Genomic DNA, 24857 nt, shown 5'->3' on the forward strand with positions numbered 1-24857 from the left:
CACCCTCCGCCACCCTCAAAAACACCCCCACCACCTTCAAAACCGCTCCTGCTACCCTCCACCACCCCCAAAACCACGCTGGGTAAACACAGCTAAGGGAGAAATACTGTGCTTGCTTCTAAACACAGCTGGTATTAATGGATAAGCTCCTTACTCCTTCCTACCAGTCTACCCACCCCTAATCTCCTACATAGAAATTCTGGAGCTACTGCTGCACAGAAATTGAAGGCCTGGGGTTTTTCTGAGGCCCTTTCTGGCTCCGATAGTCTGATTGATAGTATATATATTGCTTCTGGCCTCTTATGATGGGGCTGGTGAGGAAGGTGCGTAAGGAGTGAACTCTACAGGTGACCTCCTCAGTGAGCCTGATGTCATTGTTTCTATCTCTTTTTTCTGTTTTTGAGATGGAGTCTCACTCTGTCACCCAGGCTGGAGTGCAATGGCACAATCTCGGCTCACTGTAACCTCTGCCTCCCAGGTTTAAGTGATTCTCCTGCCTCAGCCTCCCAAGTAGCTGGGATTACAGGTGCACGCCACCATACCCAGCTAATTTTTTTTGTATTTTGGTAGAGACGGGTATCACCGTGTTGCCCAGGCTGGTCTCGAACTCCTGAGATCAGGCAATCCACCCATCTCGGCCTCCCAAAGTGCTAGGATTATTGGTGTGAGCCACCACTCTCGGCCCCATCTTTTCTATCTTTTATCCTCCCATGGCCTGTCCCCTTGACTCAGATTCTTTTTGTTTCTTCTTCTTCTTTTTTTTTTCTTTTTTGAGACAGTGTCTTTCTCTGTCACCCAGGCTGGAGTGCAATGGCATGATCATAGCTCACTGCAGACTTGATCTTCTGGGCTCAAGCAGTCCTCCCACTTCAGCCTCCTGAGTAGCTGGGACTGCAGGCATGCAACAGCACAGCCAGCTAATTTTTAATTTTTTTTAGAGATGGTGGAGTCTCTCTTTGTTGCCCAGGCTGGTCTCGAACTCCTGGGCTCAAGGGATCCACCCTCCTCAGCCCCCAAAGTGCTAGGATTACAGGCGTGAGCCACTGCACCTGGCCTGGCTTAGGTTGTTGACAGTTGGAAAGACATCTTTCTGTGCAGGTATCTGGCTAAAGAGTCTCAAGGGTCTGCCAGTCCCAACTTGAAGACCCCCTAGACTGGGGAATCTTCTATCATGGCTGTAATGCACTGTTATTAATGTTCCCTGTTACACTGAGAGAAAAGTCAGTGGCTCCACAACATAATAATGCTTAAAACATGCCATTTCTTCAGTGTTTCTCTATGAACACTACACATGCATTATTTTATTTAATCCTTGCTACAATTCTATGGAGTTAGAATGAATCTCCCATTCCTAGACAAGGAAGCAAACTCAGGTTAAGTGACTGACTCAAGGCCACACATCTATGTGGTAGGGCTGGAAGATTCTGACATTCAGAGGGTAACTTTGGAGAACCCCAGGGCTCAGACTCAGATTTTCATCCTGGCCTTCCTACCTGCTGTGAGCAGAGTTGATCAGTTGGGATGAGTTGATTATCATCTTCCTTTAACTCTCAGCCACTCAGGGTTGATCAACTGTCCTCAGATAATGGGACAAACCCCTGCCCTCCCACCCCCACGAGCACCCACATAGGTCCAAACAGGCTTGAACTTCCTCAGTGTGAAATGGAGCCACAGCCCAATACATTTCCCTTTTCTGGGTCAGGTTCCTCATCTAGCGTGGAGGGCAACTGTAATTTTTGCCTTTTCTGGTAATAGTAGCTCAGTTTTCCTCTGGAGAACCATCTCTCCCCTGTCAGTCCATTATGTTTTGAGTGAAACAAATTCCACTCCTAGTGCCATCATGGGTGTATTAATATTAGCTCACTTAATGGAACAGCCCAGGGGAAGTGGTTGCTCAATGGCATTACTGGATCCAGGTTAGGATTATCTGAGAATACATTTATCTGCATTTTACGGAAGGCAGCTGAGGTTCATAGAGATAGTGATTTGGCCAGCGTCACAGGCCCAGTAAAAGGGATTGAAAATCCAGGTCCGTCCGACCCTAAAGCAGGGAACTCTGCCTAGTGTCTCGCTGTGGAATGTTAGGGATCCTGGGGTACCCTTCAGGGTCTTGGCTCGGAAGGAAAAGCATTCCCCTCCGAGGGGATGGACTATATTACCAAGGGGGTGGAGCCAGATGCCTGAGGGGGTGTGGCCAGAGCCTGGGGCGTGTCACAGCCGAAGGGGCAGGGCGGCAGCAGCAGGCGTCTAAGTAACTTCAGCGCCTGCGCAGAGGCTCCCCAGCGTCGCCCTAGGCTGGGACTCTAGTAGGTCTTCGGCTCAGTTTTGGCTGCAGCGCCCGCGTAGGTCGCTTCGGCTGGGTTCTACGCCCGGCTCAACTATGAGCTGGTCCGCCCAGGCGGCGGCAGTGGCGGCCACACTGCCAGGTGCCGGCGTTGGGAACGTGGGGCTGCGGCCGCCCATGGTGCCCCGTCAGGCGTCCTTCTTCCCGCCGCCGGTGCCGAACCCCTTCGTGCAGCAGACGCAGATCGGCTCCGCGAGGCGGGTCCAGGTGAGGGGCGTGGGTCTGACAGGGGAGGTGGTCTGAGGGGGATGTGGGTCTGAGGGGAGAGGTGGTCTGAGGGGGGCCTAGGTCAGAGGGGGGTCCAGGTAAGGGGTGTGGGTCTGAGAGAGGAGGGCGGCCGAGGGGGGCGTGGGTCTGAGGGAGTGAGGTGGTCCGAGGCGGGCGTGAGTCTGAGGAGGGAGGTGGCCTGAAGGGGGCATGGGTCTGAGGAGGGAGGTGGCCCGAGGGGAGCCAGGGTCTGGGGCGGGTCCAGGTGACTGGTGTAGGTCTGACGGCGGAGGGCGGTCGAGGGGCGCGTGGGTCTGAGGGGCGTTGTGGGTCTGGGAAGCAAAGGCATCAGAGGAAGAAAGAGCAGTGGATCTGAGAGGAGAGGACTTTTGCGGGGCCGTGAGCCTGAAAGGGGCAGAGATGTGTGCCTGAGAATTGAGGACATTTAGAGGATGGTCTGAGCGGGCACGGGAGGAGAGAAGATGCTGGGAAGATGCGGGCCTGAGAGGAGAATCCAAAACAGGAAGAGACTGAGCTGGCTGGTGGCGCAGGCTACATTCCATGCCCCAGAAGGTTGAAAGAATCTGTGAATCTGTGACAGAAGCTTCAACTTGAGTTTATGAGAGTGTAGTGGGAGGCAGATCTACCACGGGAGAGTAGATTTGAAGAAGTCTTTTTTTTTTTTTTTTGCCTTAGGAAGGAGAGGAGTCAGTATGGGATGGATAAGAGTGAGGCAGAAGGCAGAGAGCCTAGGTCTGTGGTTAGAACAACAGGTAAGGCTGGAAAGATTTAGCTGAGCAGGAGCATGATGGAGGGTGGGAAGTCAGAATCAAAGAAAAGGGACAACTGAGTCAGCTTAGGATGTTCAAGAAGTTTTGGTCCAGAATCAGTCTTCACCTAAAAACGTTTCCTAAGTTGAAGCATGAGAAGTAGTAGCCCAGGCTGTTTTCCATTGTTAAAAATGGCTATACTGTTATGCACAAAGGAAGTTTCCTTTCCTTTCCTTTTTCTTGTAAAGGGTTCCTTTTACCATTGGCAGTTGCACTCTTTGGACTTCCTCTTTGTTGAAGTTAGTGATCAGAGAACAAGATAGACCCTGCTAACCACATTTGTCCTGTGTGTTATGCGGGGGTTGGGGGGGTGGGGGAACAATTTTGAAGTTTTCATGTCCATCTCACACATTACTTTGGATTTGAAGCAGTATAATATTTGCAATCAGCTTGTATGCACTAAGACCATTGTCCTCTACAGTGGGGGAAGGTTAAGTGCAGAGCTAAGCAACACAGGTGGTGGCTTGAGTAATGGTAGATGGGTGTCTGGTTGAAGAGGGGTGTGAGAGAGGAAGAAGATAAAGAATGTAGTAATAGTGCTTTGTGAGGAAATTAAACGTTTAAAAATGTGATCCTCATGTCTTTAATAGATATTCTTTTTGTGTCTTCACATTCTGAAACATTTGTAAATACATAGACCATTGTTCAAGATTAAATTTAGTCTGATTTAATTAAATCGTACTTAAATGAAAATATGCCCATCTATTTGACTTCATATTTTGGAAAGAAACAGCATGGAATGTTGACAAATATTTATATTGCACCTATAATAAATTATTAAGTTTTTCCATCACCTGGTTTGTTACTGTTTAAAGATCTCTTCCAAATAACTCTCTGAGAGTTATAGTATAATGGAATGATAGCTAGTCAGTTATAGGAACTGGTCATTTATTAGTTGTATGACTTTGGCCAAGTCACTTAACCTCTCTGAACTATACTTTTCTCGTCTATTACATTGGAATATTAATAACTCAAAGGAGGGCTACAATTAAGTGAAATAATCTGTTATTGTTTGTTGATCTTAATATTGATAATATTGATAGTTATCCTATATATTTTCTACAAAGTATATACTGTACTTAAAATTTACTACTTGGATTAAACGGGATTTAACAAAGTCTGGATATTAAAAATACTTTTTAAATTTATATAGATCAGAGATACCAAAGAGGTTTCAGTGGCTTGAATCATCTGGGTAAAGGGAAGATTTGAATAGGCATGGTAGAAAAACAATGTCCATATTATCCAGTTTAAAAGGTGGACACACTTTCATTTAAGTATGGCTTAGTATGATTAATTTAGACTAAATTTAATCTTAAATGATGATCAATGTCTTGCTTAAGGACTGTCGTCCTCACATTTCACTAAGATAGTTAAACAAACAAGTACAAAAATATATAATCTCATGTTTTAGTAAGTGTAATGAAGGAAAACCAGAGAATAACACCGAGAGAAGGCCACCCAATGGAGATGACATATTACCAAATAGAAATATGATGAATTCTCTTAATTTGTCAATGAGTTAACTCAAAATTGATTTACTATTAGGCACTATTATTTGTTGCAAACCTTGAAGATGGCACAGAAAAAAAAGTTGCCTAATATTTTGCACCTTGTTCAATTAAAATCCATATGGGTTGCTCAGTGTAGACATGAGTGACTCTTATGCTAATATACTTTAAACTCATTCCAACTCTTTCTTCAGGGTCTATGCTATATGGTCCTTTCTATCAGTCAAGATTATTTCTTGTTTTTTAATAATGATACCTCTTTGAAGAGAATCTCAGCCAGTGACCTACCAGAGTGACTTGGGAATTTGAGTCGTCTCATCTTCTCCACAGTACTCTTCCCCAGTATACCACCATACTTCATTGCACCACCATTCAAATAAATATAACATTAGCTAAAAATAATGTGCTTACCATGTACACAGAGCTTCAAGAAAAATCTCCTGGATCCAAGATCCCTTCTATATTATAGTTCTGAAACTCCTACTCATCTTACCTAATATGTATTCTGTTTTATAGGAAATAAGACTGATAGCATAAGTTTCATTATATTTGTAAGTCAGTTTTCAAGTGAATAATAATAATTTAACAGGACTAGTTTTAGTCTCAGGAATGGTGGAGTAGCTCAATGTAGACAATGTAGACAAACAATTATAAACCCTAGTCAAAATATGAAAAACTACACGACGGCACTATAGAGCAACACAAATCAGACAGAAACTGGAGGGATTTGTTTCTTGAAATAATACTTCTATACTGTGTAACATTACCCCAGCCCCTTTTTTTCCCTGAAGGTTATCACTTGACACCACATGAAAGGATTGCTAGAAAGCCTCAGCCTTATTGACATGATATATCAGAGCACAAAGTTCAAGACTATCAAAGTGACTAAAAATCGAGGGTGGAAGTCCCAGAAAGGAGGAACCTAGAAATGAGGGAGCCCCTAAATTGGCATATAAATGATCTCAAAACCTTGGCCGATTCCTGAGCTGTGTATTTACAAAGGAGCCTTCAAGGACCCTGGAGGAGAGTAACAGCTGGAAGGAAGAAGAAACTGAGCAGACATTTCAACTGATAGACACCACATGGAAGGCACAGTTAGAATCCCACCAATTAAGAGGGCCTTGGCAAACATCTCAGGCTTTACACTGAAACCTCACAAAGGTGATACCATAGGAGAAAAGCTAGTCCTATACCCTAGGACTAAGGCTTCAGTCTAAGACTAAGGGCTAGCTTCAAACAAATTTTCCCTAAAAAAATATAAAACTAAGCCTTCACAAAGTGAATGCAATCAGCCAGAATTTTACCTACCTGCCAGGACAGAAATCAACATTCTTTAGAAAAGGATAACAGAATCTGGAATATCTGTAATATATCACCCAAAATGGCCAAAATACTATAAAAACTGTCCTAGACATTCAAAGAAATAGGAAAATGTGACCTGTGATCAAAAGAAAAATCAGGCAGTAAAAACAGACCCTAAGATGATCAAATGTAGGACTTCGCAGAAAAATACTTGAAAGGAGCTATTATAAAAATGCTCAAGGACTTAAAAGTAAAGAATGGCATAATGAATGAATAGTTGGAAGGAGCTTAGCAGAGAAATAGAAAATGTAAAAGAGAACCAAATGGGCATTCAAAACTGCAAACTGTTATATCTGAAATGAAAAATTCACTGGATGGGCTCAACAACACATTGAAGATGGTAGAAGAAGGTGTTAGTGAACTGGAAGATAGATCACTAGAAATTATTCAGTCTAAAAAGCAGAATGAAAAAAACTGAGATGAGACATCAGCAAAACTGATGAAGTAAAGGCCTCTGAAAATTATCTTCTCTATAAAAGCAATGAAAACAAAAAAAAAATCAGAATCAACTTTGTCTTAGCTCTGAAAATTAACCAAAGGCTTTCAACAATCCAAGGAGCATTTATTTAAGAGTGCTGACTCTTAGTTAGAATAGTAGGCTTCGTTACAGTTTAATTTTATTCTAATTTCTCATCCTCAGCTCTGTAGTAGCCTTAAAAATCAACGGCCTACAGTCATAATGAAAACCAGCAACCTGTCAGCCACTAGAGGGGGAAAAATAGTGTTGGAGCATTTTCAAAGCCCCATTCCCAAGGAATTGTCATTACTGGTCAGACTGGTGGCTGCCTGGAATGCCTCATTTGGAAGACTGTCTTTATTTGATTTGTCTTGGTGCTTACACAGTGCAAATAGCCTTCTCTCAAGGGCGTTTGTCAAAAACAATCAGAGGAAAGCGAGTGCAGTGGTGCACACCTATAGTCCCAGCTATTCAGGAGGCTCATGTGAGAGGATTGCTTGAGACCAGAAGTTTAAGGCCAGCCCGGGCAACATAGGGAGACTGCTTCTTAAAAAATAAAAATAAAAAAATCAGAGGCAATTGCTTAACATCACAGCTGCCTGAGACAGGGAGTAACAGTTGGAGCAAACAGTAGGCTAGCCAAAAACCTTAAAAGAAAAGCTAAGGGATGAGATGATCATAGGGGACTTTAAAAGCTTTGACATATTCCTAGGAATCTAGAAGGCTGTCCACATGAGTAAGGCTTTGTTAATTCTCAAGGCTATGCACATGTCCTGAAAATATCTAAAAATACCCTGAGCTGTCACCTCTGACTAATCTTGAGGGACTGTACAAGCAGAAAGTGAAGGCTAAGGCAGAGTTGTCATCTGTCACCTGACTGTTTATGATGTGCCCCAACATGTACACAGAGACCCTTTGCAAGCATCAGGAAACTTACTGGTTTCAGGTGCTTAAGAAAATCTCTAATTATTAGCTGATTACTAAGCTAACTGGTCAGAGACTTTAACTTTAGTAGCCACAATGACAAAGAATAAAAGCTTTACAAATTAGTTTATAAAAGACACTAAACAAACAAATAACAACAACAAACAGCAACCACAACAAACCCTGGAAAGGGATGAGAATAATTTCCAGAGTTGCTATATTATTTAAGATGTTTAGTTTTCATTTAAAAATTGCAAGGTGTGTAAAGAAAAACGAAGTATAGCTTATAAATAGTTTAAAAAGCAGTCAATACAAACTTTCCCTGAGGAAGCCCAGACTTTAGTCTTACTATACAAAGACTTTAAATCAGATATTTAAAATATGGTCCAATAACTAAAGGAAACCATGTGTAAAGAGCTAAAAGAAAGTATGGAGCAGGGTATCACCAAATGGAGAATATCAATAAAGATGGAATGCATTGTGTGTGTGTGTGTGTGTGTGTGTGTGTGTGTATTCACTAGAGGGGCTCAACAGCAGACTATATCAAACAAAAAAAGAATCAGCAAACTTGAAAACAGGTCAACTGAGATTATCTAGTTTGAGGAACATAAAGAAAAAAAGATGAAGAAAAATGAACAGAACCTCAGAGACCTGTGGACGCTATCAGCTTTACCAACAGTTTCGTAATGGGAGTCCCAGGAAAGGAGAAAGATGCAGAAAGAATATTAGAAGAAATAATGGCCAAAAACTTGCTGATTTTGATTAGAAACACTAATCTGCCTTCCCAAGGAGCTCAAGGAACTCTTAAGAATAAACTCAAAGATACCTATATATACAGTTACATTATGTACAAAGAATCCTCAACAAGATTAATGACTGATTGCTCATCAAGAGCCACAGAGACCAGAAGGGAGTAGCAGGATGACATATTCAAAGCGCTGAAAGAAGAAGACTGTCAACAAAGAATTGTATAGCTAGAAAACTATCCTTAAAATGAAGTATAAATGAGCAAATACTGAGAGAATTTGTCATTAGCACACATGCCCTAAGATAAATAATAAAGGGAGTCTCTCAGGCTGAAACGAAAGGATACTAGACAGTAACTCAAATTCACATGAAGAAATAATCAGCAGTGGTAAAGGTAACTACATGGGTAGACATAAAGGACAGTACAAATGTAATTTTTTTGTTTGTAAATCTTTTTTTCTCTTATCCAACTTTAAAAACATCTACATAAAGCAATAATTATAAATCTGTGTTGATGCACATACAATGTATAAAGACAATTTGTATAACAATAATAGCAAATAGGAGAAAGGAGGGAATGGATCACAGTTTTTGTATACTATTGAAATTAAGTTGGTTGATCCGAACCAGAAAATTATTATAAGTTAAGATGGCAACACTTAGGACAATCACAAAGCAAATACATTTTTAAATATAGCAAAAGAAAGAATGAGGGAATTAAAATGATACACTAGAAAATATTTAACACAGAAGGCAGCAATGTAGACATAGAGAAATTTAAAAAGACCTAAGACATACAGAAAACAAATAGCAAAATGTCATATATAAATCCTACCTTATTAGTAATTACATTAAATATAAACTGATAAAACAATCCAATTAAAATTAAGATTCACATAATTGATAAAAATACCTAACTGTGCGCTTCCTAAGAGAGACACACTTTATTTATTCATTTATTTACTTAAAGGCAGGGTCTCACTCTGTCGCCCAGGCTGGAGTGCAGTGGTGTAATCACAGCTCACTCTAGCCTTGACCTCCTGGGCTCAAGTGTTCCTTCTATCTCAGCCTCCTGAGTGGCTGCAACTATAGGCATGCACCACCACACCCAACAAATTTTTGTATTTTTTATAGAGATGGGATCTCCCTATATTGCCCAGACTGGTCTCGAACTCCTGGGCTCAAGCAGTCTTTCCACCTTGGCTTCCCAAAGTGCTGGGATTATAGGTGTGAGCCACCATGCCTGGTCAAGAGACATACTTTTGATTCAAATACACAAATAGGTTGGAAGTAAAAAGATGGAAAATGATATACCATGCAAACAGTAGCCAGGAGAGAGCTGGAATTGCTGTATTACTATCAGATAAAATAGACTTCAAGACAGAAATTGTTGCTAAAGAAAGACATTTATAATGATAAGAGGGTTGATTCATTAAGATGTAATAATTATAACCATATATGCATCTAGCAGCAGAGTCCAGAAATACACAAAGGAAAAAGTGACAGAATTGAAGGGTGAAAGATTTTCAACAATGCTAGAGACTTCAATTACTCAATAATGATAGAAGGTAGAACAATGAGACAGTATCATAAGGAAATTGAAGACTTGAGGAACACTATAAACAGACTAGATCTAACAGATATGTATGTAGAACACTCAACAACAGCAGAAAACACATTATTCTAGTGCCCATGGAACATTTGCCAAGGTAGGTCTGTATGTTAGACAATAAAACAATTCTCAATAAATATAAAGTGGTTAAAATAATACAAAGTATGTTCTCTGACCACAGTGGATTGAAACTAGAAATCAATAACAGAAAAAATTTGAGAAATTCACAAATATGTCAAAATTAAATTACTTCTAAATAACCAATGATTCCAAAGTAATAATAAAACAATAGAGAAAAATAACAACTCCAGAAGTTGGTACTCTGAAAAAAAAACTGACAAATATTTGTCTGCACTGACCAAGAAAAAAATAAAAGAAGACTCAAATTAAGAGAGGACAATACTACTGACCTTTCCAAAATAAAAAGGATTATAAGGAATTATATGAACAAATGCATGCTAACAAATTAAATAACTTAGTTGAAGTGGACCAATTTCTAGAAAGACACAAAATACCAAAACTGATTCAAGAATAAATAAAAAATCAAATAGACCTATAATATATAAAAAGATTAACTAGTTATTAAAAACATCCCACAGAGAAAAGTTGAGGACCAGATGACTTCACTGGTGAACACTACCAAAGGGTTAATGAAGAATTAATGCCAATCCTTCACAAGCTCTTCCAAAAAATAAAAGAAGATGGAGCACTCCCCAACTCATTCTGTGAGGCCAGGCCTACTCTGATACCAAAACCAAAAAAGGACATCACAATAAAAGAAAACTACAGACCAATATCCATTGTGAATATATATGCAAAAATCCTCAATAAAATGCTAGCAAACTGAATCCAGCAACTAATAAAAGGAATTATACCATGGCAAAGTCATATTTAGCCCCAAAATGTAATGTTGGTTCAACATAGAAAAACTAACATGAGCACCATATTTATTGAATAAAGGGCACAAGAAAATAGACACAGAAAAACGATTTGACTCACTTTCATGATAAAAACCACTCAATAAACTAAGAATGGAAAGGAATTTCCTCAGCCTTATAAAGGGCATCTGTGAAAAATAGCTAACATACTTAATAGTGAAACACCAAACAGTTTTCTTCTAAGATCAGGAATAAGACAAAGATATCTACTCTCATCACTTCTATTCAACATTGTACTGGAGGTTCTAGCAAGGGCGCTTAGGCAAGAAAAAGAAAAGACATCTATATTGGAAAGGAAGAAGTAAAACCATCAAGATGGCATGATTTTTTAAACATAGAAAATCCTGAGGAATGCACAAAAACACTTGGAGCTAATAAATCAGTTCAGCAAGGTGGCAGGATACAAGATCAATATACAAAAATCATGGCATATTTTTTCACAAGCAACAATCTAAAAATGAAATTTAAAAACAGTTCGATTTAAGTTAACATCAAAAAGAGTGAAATACTTTGGCAACAGAAGAATTCTACATTGAAAACTACAAAATATCATTGAAAGAAATTAGAGACGACTTAAATAAATGGGAAGACATCCTGTGTTCATAAATTTGGAAAACTTAAATAGTTAAGAAAATGACACTTCCCAAACTGATCTACAGATTAGTATAACCCTTATCAAAATATCAGCTGGCTTCTTTATTTTTTTGCAGAAATTGATGAGCTATTTTTAAAATTCATACAAAAATGCAAGGGACTACAAACAACCAAAAGAATCTTGAAAAATAAAAACAAAATTGGAGAACTCACATTTCTCATTTTCAAAACCTACTGTGAAGCTACAGTAATCAAGACTGTGTTGTACCAGTAACAAGACAGACATATAGATCAATGAAATAGAATTGACAATACAGAAGTAAATTCATACGTCTGTGGCCACTGATTTTCCACAGGATTGCCAAGACAATAAAATGGGGAGAGAGTAGTTTTTGCAACAAATGGTCTGGGACAATTGGATTGACATGTGCAAGAGAAGGAAGTTAGGTCCTTACCTGACAGCATATACAAAAATTAACTCAAAGCAGATCAAAATACTAAATGTTAGAGTTAAAATCATAAAACACTTAGAAGAGAACATAAGTGTAGATCTTCATGACCTTGGATTAGGCAGTGGTTTTCTAGACATACAACAAAAGTACTAGCCACCAAAGACAGAATGGGTAAAGAGGACTTCATCAAAATAAAACACTTTGTGATTCAAAGTACACTACCATGAAATTGAAAAGATAACTTACCAAATGGGAGAAAATATTTGCAAATTATACATTTGATAAGAGTAGAGTGTTCAAAACATATAAATAACTCTTAGAACTCACCAATAAAAAGATAACCCAACCCAACTATTCACCCATAATCCTATATCTAATGAAAATATTATTCAGAAATGAAGGGAAAATGAAGACATTTTCAGATAAGAATGGAGGGAATTTGTTGTCAGACCTGCATTCAAGAAATGGTAAAGAGGCCGGGCACGGTGGCTCATGCCTGTAATCCCGGCACTTTGGGAGGCCGAGGTGGGCGGATCACGGGGTCAGGACATTGAGACCATCCTGGCTAACATGGTGAAACCCCGTCTCTACTAAAAAAAAAAAAAAATACAAAAAATTAGTCGGGCGTGGTGGCTGGCGCCTGTAGTCCCAGCTACTTGGGAGGCTGGGGCAGGAGAATGAAGTGAACCTGGGAGGCGGAGCTTGCAGTGAGCTGAGATCGCGTCACTGCACTCCAGCCTGGGAGACAGAGCGAGACTCCATCACAAAAAAAAAAAAAAAAAAAAAAAAAGAAAGAAGAGAAATGGTAAAGAACGTTTTTTGGGTTGTAGGAAAATAACACCAGATTGAGACTTGGATATACAGGAAAGAATGAAGAGCACTGGAAATGGTAAATATGGAAAGAATGATATAAAACTTTTTTCTTTATATTAATTTCATCAAAGAGCTAGAAAATGTAACCATTTAATACAAAAATTATTATTTTCTTGGGTTTACATATATGTAGGGGTAAAACATAACAATACTGAAAGAGTGGTGGATGGGATGGAATTGTACTTTTCTTACACTTTCTGTGAAGTGGTACAGTATTAACTCTGAGTACATTGTCTTATGCTAAGCACACATTGTAATCTTAAAACCAACTGCTGACTAAAAGTACAAGAAGGTATAGCGAAGGAGCCATAAAAGAAATTTAAATGGATCACTAAAGAAAAATTTCATGAACTCAAGGAAGAAAACAGAAAAGGAGAAACAGAAACAAAACTGATGGGATATATAGAAAAGAAATAGCAAAACAATAGATTTATACCCAAATACATCAATAATTACATTTAGTATACGTTAATTAACATTCTAACTTAAAGGCAAAGATTTTCAGACTAGACAAAAGAATAAGACCCAGCTGTACATTAATCCACAATACATGCACTATAAATGTAAATACAAAGATAAGAAGGGAGAAAAGATAATGTGGAAATAATGTAAGTGTAAGAAGCTGATATGACTGTATTAATATCAGATAAAGTAGACTTCAAGACATGTCATGATATCAGATATAAAGAGGAACATTTCTTTAAACGGTCAGTGGGAAAACTTAGCAGCACTTAATGTTCATGTACATAATATCAGAACTTTGAAAACATGAAGCTAAAATTGAGAAAACTAAACAAAGAAATAAATAAAACATAATTGAGGATGGTAACACACCTTTCTTGGTAATTGACAGAACAATCAAACCAAAGATTAATAATATAGAAAATTTGAACATTGGTAACCACTTTTACTGAATTGACATTTATGGAACACTACCTCCAAAAATACCAGCATATAATTTCAAGTACACATTTAGTGCTTACTGACATAGACCAAATGCTGGGTCATAAAAAACCTCAATAAATATCAAAAGTTTGAAATATTACAGAGAATGTTCTCTGAACACAATAAATTATATTAGAAATCAATAACAAATATATCTGATAAAAATCTACATATTTAGAAATAAAGCTATATACTTTAAAATAGTCCTTGGGTCAAAAATATATTACAAGTGAAATTACAAAATGTTTTAAACTAAATGAAACAAAACGCAATGTATCAAAATTGTAGGATGCAGTTAAAGCAGTGTTTGCAACTAAACCAATACATTTAAATACCTAGAAAAGAAGAAAGATTTAAAATTAATGATTTAAGTTTTTACCTTCAGTAGCTGGAAGAAGAACAAATTAAACACAAAGTAAGTCAAAGAAAGGAAATAATAAAGATAAGAGCAATAATCAGTGAAATAGAAAACAAACCACATAGAAAATTAAAATCAAACATTTGTTTAATAGATTAATAGAATACATTAATGGAATTGATAAATCCTTACCAAGACTGATAAGAAAACAAGAAAGAAAATGCAAATTACCAGTATCAAGAATGAAACAGCATATATCATTATAGGCTAAATGGCTAATAAGGGAACATTATTAACAACTTTATGCCAGTAAATTTGAAGCATACATGAAATGGACAAAAATCCAGTGTATCAAAAATAGACACAAGAACTAGAAAATATGAATAGCCCTTTATCTATGAAGGAATTTGAATTTACTTTGTATCCACACATATACATTTAAAGAAAACGTTTCACCAAGATTATTTTACTAGTAAATTTTGTCAAACTTTTAAGAATACAATAAAATCACTCACACAAGCTCTTTCAGAAAGTAGAGAAGTGTGGAACAGTACCTAACTAGTTTTATGGGGCTAACATTACCTTGATACCAAATCTGAAAAAGACATTATAAGAAAAGAAAATTATAGATCAATATTCCTCATGATCATAGCTAAAAGAACTCTTAACAAAACATTAACAGGTCAAATATGGCATTGTATAGAAAGGATGATACTGTGTATATCACTTCTAAATTTATCTTATATGAGGAATATAAGGTTGATTTAACATATAAAATTCCAATTTCAATGTAATTCACCATATAAGCAGAACATATGATAAAATGCATGTGATCATCTCAATAGATGCAGAAATTTCATTAACTCACCTGACAAAAATCAATACCCACTAGTGATAAAAAAAATTTCTTAGTAAAATAGGGATAAAGAGAAACTCTCTCCGTCAGATACAGGGCATCTACAAAACACCCACAATTAATATCATAATGGTAAAATATTGAATCTGTTTCCTCAAAGGTTTGGAATAAGACAAATATCTTGTTCACCACTTCTGTTCAACATTACGCTAGGGATCCTAGCCAGTGCAATAAGATAAGAAAAAGAAATAAAAGACATATTGATTAGAATGGAAAAAGTATAACTGTCCTATTCACAAATGATATAGACTATATGAAGAACTTCCTAAGGAATCAACAGAAAAACTAACTACTAGAACTAATAAGTGAACTTGGCCAGGTCATAGGATAAAAGATCAAAACTTAAAGTCAATCATACATTTATATACTATAGGAGCAAACAATTGCAAAATGAAATCAAGTAATCTAATTTATAACAGCAATAAAATGACATTAAATACTTAGGAAAAACCATATAAGATCACTACACTGAAAACTACAAAATATTGCTGTGAGAAATTAATGAAGACTTACATAGAGAGATATACCATGTTTATGAACTGGAAGAATCAATATTATTAGGATGACAATTTCCTCCAAATTGATCTGTAGATTCATTTTGAAATCTCAGTAAAAATCCTAACAGGTTTTTGTGTATGTGTAGAAACTGACAATTCTAAAACTTATATGGAAATGCAGAGTATCTAAAATAGCCTTCAGAAAAATGATGAAGAAGAATATATGGGCAGACACACACTACTTGATTTCAAGACTTATTTCAAACCTGTAGTAAGTAAGGTGGTGGAGTATTGACAGAAGTATAGATCAACAGATCAATGCAACAGAAAGAAAATCCATACATTAATATTCAATTGATTTTTTGCAAAGTTACCAAGAAAATTCATTGAGGAATGTCAAGTCTTTTGGTGCTGCAACAACTGGATAAATTTATGGTTAAAAATGAACCTTGATCCATACTGCATACCACACAAAAAAAGTCATTTAAGATTGACCATAGATTGAAATGTAAAAGTGAAAATCATACAGCTTCTAGAAGAAAAAAATATAGAATATCTTCAGGACCTTGAGGTAAAGATTTTTTCAGAAGGACACAGAAAAGAATTAAACATAAAATAAAAATTAATAAATTAAACTTCATCATAATTAAAATTACTTTAATCAAAAGATACCATTAAGAAAATGAGAAAGCCACAGAATGAGAGAAAATATTTTCAATGCATATGTTGACAAAGGGCTTGTATACATTTATATAAGGAACTCTTGCAAATTGATAAGAAAAAGACTAACAAACCAGTAAAAATGGGCCAAAAAGACTTGAACAGACACTAATATTAGAAGTTAAAGGAATGACCAATAAGTATATGAAAAATGTGTTCAACATTATTGTTCATCAAGGAAATGTGGATTAAAGCCACATGAGATATCCTTTTATACCCACTTTAATGGCTAACATTAAATATTAAAAAATTGACCATACCATATGTTGGTGAGGATGTGGAGTAACAGGAACTCTCATACCTTGCTGGGGATGTAAACTGGTGAAGCCACTCTGGAAAACAGTTTTATAGTATTATACAAAGTTAAACATGCCCTGTGACCCAATAATTTTATTTTTAGTGAAATGAAAATGTATGGTCACACAGAGATTTGAACATTAATGTTCATATGAGGTATAATAGCTGAAAACTTATAATAGGCCAAATGCCCATGAACAAGTAAATAAATAGATCGTGATATATTCATACAATTGAATAGTACTCTCCAATTAAAAAGAGTGAATACTGATATATATGAAAATATGGTTGACTCTCAAAAATATGAAGTGATCAAGCCAGATATAAAAGGGTAAATAAATGCTAGTGATTTTATTTATATGAACATCTAGAGCAGGTAAAACTACAGTGGAAGAAAGCCTATCAGTGGTTGCTTAGGTTTGGGGAGGGTGTAGTAATTGCAAAGGTCAAAATAAAACTTTTTGAGATGATGTAAATATCTTGATTGTGGTGGTCATTGCATAGGGGTATGCATTTGAAAAACTCATGATCTATGAACTTAAAATAGGTGTTTTTTCTTTTATGTACATTGTACCTTAATACAGTTTTTTTTAAGTCTACCAAACCAAATGCAAGGATGTACAGCAGCTGAAATTCTCACACATTTCCACTGATGCTTTTAAATGACACAACTTTGGAAAACTGGTGGTTTATTATAAAGTTAAATAACATCTATGAGCCAGCATTTCCACTGCTAGGTATTTACTTAAGAGAAATTAAAACATATTCACATAAAGGCTTGTACAAGAATGTTCATAGTAGTGGACTTTATTCATAATATATAGTGGGCTTTATTCATAATAGCCCACAATTGGAAACAACCCAAATGTTCATCAGTAGGAGAATCAATAAACATATTGTCATATGGTCACATAGTGAAATAATACTCTGCAATTAAAAAGAATGAATTACTGGTGTATGAAAAAACATAGTGGAATAAAAAGTATTAAGTGGAAGAATGCATGATGTATGATTCCATTTATATGACATTTAAGAACAGATAAAGTCAAATTATGGCAATAGAAATCTAGCATTGGTTGCCTAAGAACATAGGGTTTGACTAGAAGAGACACAAGATGACTTTCTGGGAGTGGTAAATATGTTTTGTGTCTTAATTGCGGTAGTGGTTACATGAGTATATATTTATCAAAGCTCATTGAATTGTATACTTTAGATCTGTACATTTCCTTGTGTTACTGTTTAATATTCTAAAGATCAGATAATTAGAATATTTTGGCATTTTTTTCTAAATTATTTGTGGTGCTCAGAATCAGATAAGGACCAGCAGAGACAGAAAAAGAAGGCTACTATTTGAGTAATATAATTAGCTTATAGAAAAAAAGGCAATGTGTCATACATAAGCACAGTCTATTTTACTCAAAAGGCAGTACAGTAAAAGAATTAAGAGCACAAACTTTATAACCAAACTAAGTTCAAATCCTGGTTCTACCACTTGTGATCTTAAGCAATTTAACTCCCTCTGTGTTACTCCTTTCTGGTATGTAAAACTTGAAACTTAAGGTTGTAAGAACTAAATAAGTTACTACATGCCAAGTGCTTAGAATGGCTGGTGTATTACATAGTAAGCATCCATGTATTATTTGCTATTCTTTTTTATTTACTTTTCATTTCTTCTTATTATTTATTTTTACTTTCTCATCTATCTCCTTATTGTTATTAGTTATAAAGTTCTGGCAGGTGTATAAAACAATGTATTTACTTCTTCACACTCTGATGCCTTCACTTTTCTACCTAAAGCTCTCAAAAAACAATTTCCCCTTCTTACCTTGCTAGCTCCTGCTTACTGCAAGATTGTTCAGGCTACAACTCCTCCAGGAAGCTTTCCCTGGCTGCTAAATCATATACACCTTTTCTTTGTTCCCCCAGCATTCTCTATTCGCTTTCATTGGTATGCAGATCATTTGTCTTACGGTTTTCTTCAGTGTTTCTCTTGCTACACAGTAGGCTTTGTGAAGTCAGATATAATTTGTTATTTTTCTTTGTGCTTAAATCCTTGTCTGGTATAGGCTAGTAGTCAATTCATCCTTGACTGAATGCATGAACACCATAAAACTTTCCTATTACATGTTTCTGTTTGATAGCCATGAATTAAAATAATGTCCATTCATTTATTTTTACCAACTTTGACTTTCAGATTTTCCTTCTTGGGATTATCTTGCTTCCAATTCGTGTCTTATTGGTTGCATTAATTTTATTACTTGCATGGCCATTTGCTGCAATTTCAACAGTATGCTGTCCTGAAAAGCTGACCCACCCAATAACTGGTTGGAGGAGGTAAGAAATAATTTTGTCCAAAATATTAGGACATAATGTTAAATTAAGATATACTAAATCAATATAAGAAGAGTTCATCATAGTTTAGTCAGTGATCTAACTGCTGTTAGATAAAACTATTTTATCTGCCTACTCAATAATAAATTTTACAGTTTTATCTGCCTACTCAATAATAAATTTTACAGTTTTATCTGCCTACTCAATAATAAATAATTTATTTTTATTTCTCATATGAAATACGTAGAAATTACTGCCCAAATGCCAACTACATTATGATAATCTTCTAAAAGTTATAATTGCCTAATGTTAAAATATTTTGTTTTCTGAGTTATTGCCAAATGCGATACATCCCTAGTTCGGAAAGATACCCAACTACTATACTTGAAACCACTGAAGCTACAAAATACCTTGCTCTCAGTTTTCACATTTGCTTTTCTCCCTCTACAGCTTTCTGCAGTGGCATAAGTGGATTAGTTATACTATTTTTATTAATTACTTGAGTAGTAATTTCTATTAAAACAATTATTAGTAACAATTATTAACCAGTACAGTCTTGTTATTTTAAACATTAGCATAAGGCAGAATGGAACTGCTTTTCAGGCATTATCTAATTAAGATGGTAATAGAGGAGAAACTGATCATGAGTTGACAAAGCTACTGGTAAAAGTTTATTCTTATTGAACAGAACCAAATTGTTGTGATCTGTATGCCTTAAAAGTGCAGCCTCTTATGTGGACTCCATGGATTCCATGTGAATTCCAAATCTGTAGATGGGTTTCAGGGCATTGTCAAACCTTTTGAAATTGTTGCCAAATTTTTATATGCAAGGATATTTTTGTATTTAAATCTCAAATGTGAATGCATCCTCCAAAAATTTTGAGAAAGACTGTTCTAGAAACTTTTAAAGAAATACATAGTTTGCTGTTCAGTCCATGTTCCAGTGAACAAATTTCACTATCAAAGTGGAAATGAATTCAATGCTGGCAATGCCCCAGAGAAATCTCAGTTCTTGCAAATCATACTCCTTTGTTTTAAACTCAAGGTTGTGTAGTATAAAGCAATGCTTCAAGGAACGTTTTTATGACTCACCAATTCTTTTCAGATTACCTCTTTGATTTTTATTGTCGGTGGCTTATGAAAACCTAGGATGATGGAAGGAATAGTCTAAATAATCCAGACAATAGATATAATAAATGTTAGAAAAGAAAGTTTTACTTTTGTCAATTAAACTAGTATCTCTTTCTCCTCTCAAACAGGTAATGTTGAAGTTATTATGTGGGACCAGACTTAGCGCCATTCTTTAAACATGTTAAATAGGAGTGTTTAATGGCTCAGAATATGGGATAAATATAGTTATCAGAAGCTATATCACTATGGATAAAAAATAAGAGGTGTGGAAATTTGATAAACGAATACACTTCGTATCATTACATGAGTAGAAATCTCATCTCTAAACTAAAGAAGAAAGGGAGGTACAGTTTCTGTGCCCTCTGGGAAAGTATTGTGGTTTTCTTTACCTCCTTCTTGTGAAATAAAAGTCACAGAAACTTCTTCGGAGCTAGTTGCTAATAGCTCCTCAGTATATTATTACAAAAATGTGGAGAAAATTAGATGAGAATCCTATTTTTAAAAGCTGAGGCAGGCGGATCACTTGAGGTCAGGAGTTCAAGACCAGCCTGGCCAACATGATGAAACCCCATCTCTACTAAAAATACAAAAATTAGGCCTGGTGGTGGGCGCCTGTAATCCCAGCTACTCGAGAGACTGAGGCAGGAGAATCGCTTGTACCTGGGAGGCAGAGGTTGCAGTGAGCCAAGATTGCGCCACTGCACTCCAGCCTGGGCACCAGAGCAAAACTCCGTCTCAAAAAAAAAAAAAAAAAAAGCTCTCATTAGATACCTCCTGGATGATGTACATATTTTATTTTTCATAAAAAGCTATATGCTTATTCACATACTGAGATATCCCTCCTGTGTTTGCACTTCTAGGAATACATTTTTGTTTCCCTACTCAGTTGGATCTTACTTGTCTTGTGTGTCTGGCATAGTTCCTGACACAGTTTGATAAATTAACTAATCTATAATGGCAGAATCTTTTTTAAAGGTTTTTAAAAAAAGGAGTCTCTGGAATTGCTTAAGTGCATCTCTGTTCCAGGGAAGTGAGATGGTGAACTCACTTCTGATGATTGTTGATATCTAAAAACTGTAACAATACGGATTACAAGACTTTTAAAAAAATTCCTAAAATAATTCTGAGAACAGTTTCAGTGTGAGAGCTCCAAAAGTGTTTTAGGAGATAGTAGCATCTACATTACACAAATGTGGATTCCCAAGATAACCACTTTGAAGGACAGTACTGATTTGGATATCTCAGTAGGGGATGTGTGTTGAGAATTCATGTTTAACACTTTATAGTCTCAGAATGATGGAGCTGTTTCTTAGCCACACATACCCTTGGGTGAATTAACTTCTCTGTGCCTCAGTTTTCTCATCTATAAAATGGGAGTAATAATTTCAAAATACCTACTTCAAAAGATTAGGCTGAGGATTAAAGAGATTAATCTATATATAAAGCATTTAGAATAGTGCCTGGCACCTGGCAGAAACAGCTCCATGTAAGTGTTAGCTATTATTCTCCTCAGCTCATATTTTCATATGAAATACTCTGACATGTTTTGGTTTTCTTATTGTATTATAGAGTAAAACCCTGCTGCTAGCTTTAATTAACAAAGCTAATTATGTCTTTTCTATATTTTCAAAGGAAAATTACTCAAACAGCTTTGAAATTTCTGGGTCGTGCTATGTTCTTTTCAATGGGATTTATAGTTGCTGTAAAAGGAAAGATTGCAAGTCCTTTGGAAGCACCAGTTTTTGTTGCTGCCCCTCATTCAACATTCTTTGATGGAATTGCCTGTATTGTAGCTGGGTTACCTTCTATGGTATCTCGAAATGAGAATGCACAAGTCCCTCTGATTGGCAGTAAGTACTTGTAAGGTAACGTAGATAAAATATTTTCATGCTCATGCTTTAAATTAAAATAATCATATATAGTTCATTGATAACCTTTTTAAAAAGTTTAAAATAAACATTTCAAACATATTTACTTTATTGTAATAAGTTACTACATGGAAATAGTATATTTATGAAAAAAGATTAGAGACTTCCCTTTTATAGCTTCGTAACTCTTTAAAACTTTTTATCACTATGTCATTGTCTTTCTGTTCTTATGTATAGCCAGAAAGACTAGTTTTCAGATACTATCCATGCTTGATTTGAGAGAATTTAACCCATGTTTGATTTGAGAGAACCTATGAAAACACAGGTATATGCTGTTTCATGAATTTATCTTCAGGATATTAGGCTGCTAAATGCAGTAAGTGATTTCTTCTCACTCTGTTTTCTTCATTATTGCCCCCCAAATCTCCATGAGGTACCTATGTGTAGCTCTTTCAAAATTATGATGTGGAGCAATAGGTACTTCCTGCCATAAAAAATAATGACGCAAGTGAAGTGTTTTTCCTACCAGATGCTTTGGTCTCCCTCAAGAATTGTCTCCATGTAACTACTCCCTGTTGTCCCAAGTTTATTGCAAACATCAGATGATGAGAGAGTGTGAAAGTTCCCTGATGTTGCCTCAGTGCTCTGCAGAAGTAATAGTAGTTCTTGCAGCTTTGTCATTCAGCTAAGACATTTTTTTTTAATGTAACTACCATGCTTTGTGTAATATGGCTTTTTCCTGAAAAATTGTGTAGCAATAGATCTTTGGTAAATTGAAGTTGATTTTTCGTGTGTTAGGAAGCTATTTTAAAAAAATGTTCTACTGAAAATTGCAGTATTATGAGTAATGGTTACTCCTACTTATGTGTACTATGAATTCACGTAATCAGTTTTCAAGGTATTCCTAAAATAAAACAATAATCTTGTAGCATATCCCAAAGGTTTAATGTCAATTGAGGAAGAAGACCTTTAGGGAGAAAATTACATTTGCTTCCTTTTGTAATTTTGCTGCTTAGTTCTGTTAAATTAATGAAATGTTTTTAGTTGTAAATATCCACTTCTCCTTTCAAAATTAGAAGCTAAGTTCTAATAAATTGTTTTTTAATTGTTCTCTTTGATTTACTCATTTAAATTTTCCATACAATATGTTATATATCCAGTATTATTGCTGTGGTTGCTTTAGCCAAAAAATGGCTTGCCTGTGACTTTTCATTTGTTTTAAAGGACTGTTACGGGCTGTGCAACCAGTTTTGGTGTCCCGTGTAGATCCAGATTCCCGAAAAAACACAATAAATGAAATAATAAAGCGAACAACATCAGGAGGAGAATGGCCCCAGGTAAAACATGGTAGATGTTAATTTAAATATAGTGGGAGTTTATTAATTGTATGTATGTAGACTTACTCATTTGGATCCACAGATAGCAATATCTGTGGACACCTATACTAGGTATCGTTAGCATAATAGATGCAGAATAAATACAGTAGCAAGTATTAAGAAGTCCTCTTCCCCATGAGATACTCTATGGAATTCAATGTATTATTCTTTTTTATTCTCCAAACTCTTTGAATCAATTTTCTCTTTGTGTTATAAAAATTTGATTCTCTAACTCTAAATTTAATTACCACTTTATAGATGAGATAGGGGATACCTTAGTATCTATTACCATTATACTAAAGTATCTCCTATTTCATATCTTAGAAGCTTAATTATATAAGCTCAATTATACTCAATATTGTGGTGGGTAAGTGATTAAGATCTTTAATCTCACCTGAAGTATATTTAGATAGTGCTTTTCAGTTCAAGGGGCATATCAAAATCACTTGTAGAACCTTTTTTCAAACTTTACCATCTCACCACTCCCTTCCCTGGAATGCGGGGGTGGGGGGGTAACATTTACTGCAAAATAAGCCAAGGGTGATTCTAATAGTCACTCCTTTATCTTTGCCCAGTTGAAAACAACTCATCTCTAGCAGACTAATAGTCCTACAGTTATCTAGCCACACATGATGACATGAAGATGTTAAAGTCCAAGAAAAAGTATGTGACCAAACAGGTTGTTTTAGAAACCAAAGCATGTAAGGAATGATTAAAAAGAGGATTGAGAATAGGTGGCATTGGGAGTAGGGTTTGATTTTTCTCTGTGGATCCAAAGAATATATCTAAGACTGGTAGATGGGAGATAACAAATATATAAATTTCAGCTCATTTTGCTCATCTTGAGGAACAACTTTCTGTCCAGAAGTGGAATGGTCTGATGTGGAATCCTTTTCTAGAATTTTCAGGCATTGGCTGAACTACCACTATTGTAGAAAGAAATCAAGCATTAGATATGCTAGGTGACTTTTAATGGCCCTTCCAGCTCTGAGATTTTACGATTCACTGTATATCCATTAATCGTTAGTAGTTTAGTTGTTGAATTTTCATTGAATAAAATATATTTGATATTGTATCCTGTTGTCATAGGAAACCCACTTTTAAAGTGGAGAATGGAATTATATCTATTCATAATTTTTATTTTATAAATAACCTGTTATTGTGGCAATGTAGCCCAATAATATTTTCCCTATCTAATTATCATAAAAACACTTTGCTAACTGCTGTGAGTGCAGGATTTTACTTTATTTTATTTTATTCACTTAGCAATTTATTCATGGCTAAATTTTAAAAGCATCAGAAAATTAAGTTGCTATTTTACTTAATGGGGAAACTAACGTACTGCATATCTTTTACTTTGAAAACATGAAGAAGTATGTTAAAAGCTAAAAACACTGCCTCAAAAAGAAAAAAGATATTAAGTTGTATTCCATATGTCCACTAATTCAAGTAAACATAAAGCACATTGTACACATATCTTTTTTCCTTTGTCCTCAAGACATGCCTGAACTATATGTTGTGGGAGTAAATATTAATGGGAAAACTGAAACAAAGTTGGAAATTATTT

At 36.0% G+C, this 24857-nt stretch overlaps 1 protein-coding gene across 4 annotated transcripts in view; it reads left to right on the forward strand.

The window, feature by feature from the left end:
* Positions 1–2192: 2192 nt before the first annotated feature.
* The window catches only part of LPCAT2 (lysophosphatidylcholine acyltransferase 2), a 75653-nt gene continuing 52988 nt past the window's right edge, over positions 2193–24857 (forward strand). For 2 of the 4 annotated variants that reach the window (XM_054668411.2, XM_054668412.2), the window contains exons 1-4: positions 2278–2551; positions 18779–18918; positions 21679–21896; positions 23139–23251. In XM_054668411.2, the coding sequence (XP_054524386.1) occupies positions 2381–2551; positions 18779–18918; positions 21679–21896; positions 23139–23251 (642 nt within the window). In that variant the 5' untranslated portion in view covers positions 2278–2380. Of the gene's footprint in view, positions 2552–12808; positions 12868–18778; positions 18919–21678; positions 21897–23138; positions 23252–24857 lie in introns of all 4 variants that reach the window. The other 2 variants (XM_063797826.1, XM_009430812.4) reach the window with 2 other exon arrangements.

The sequence above is a fragment of the Pan troglodytes genome, chromosome 18 (assembly GCF_028858775.2).
Source record: "Pan troglodytes isolate AG18354 chromosome 18, NHGRI_mPanTro3-v2.0_pri, whole genome shotgun sequence".
Classification (NCBI taxonomy): Eukaryota; Metazoa; Chordata; class Mammalia; order Primates; family Hominidae; genus Pan; species Pan troglodytes.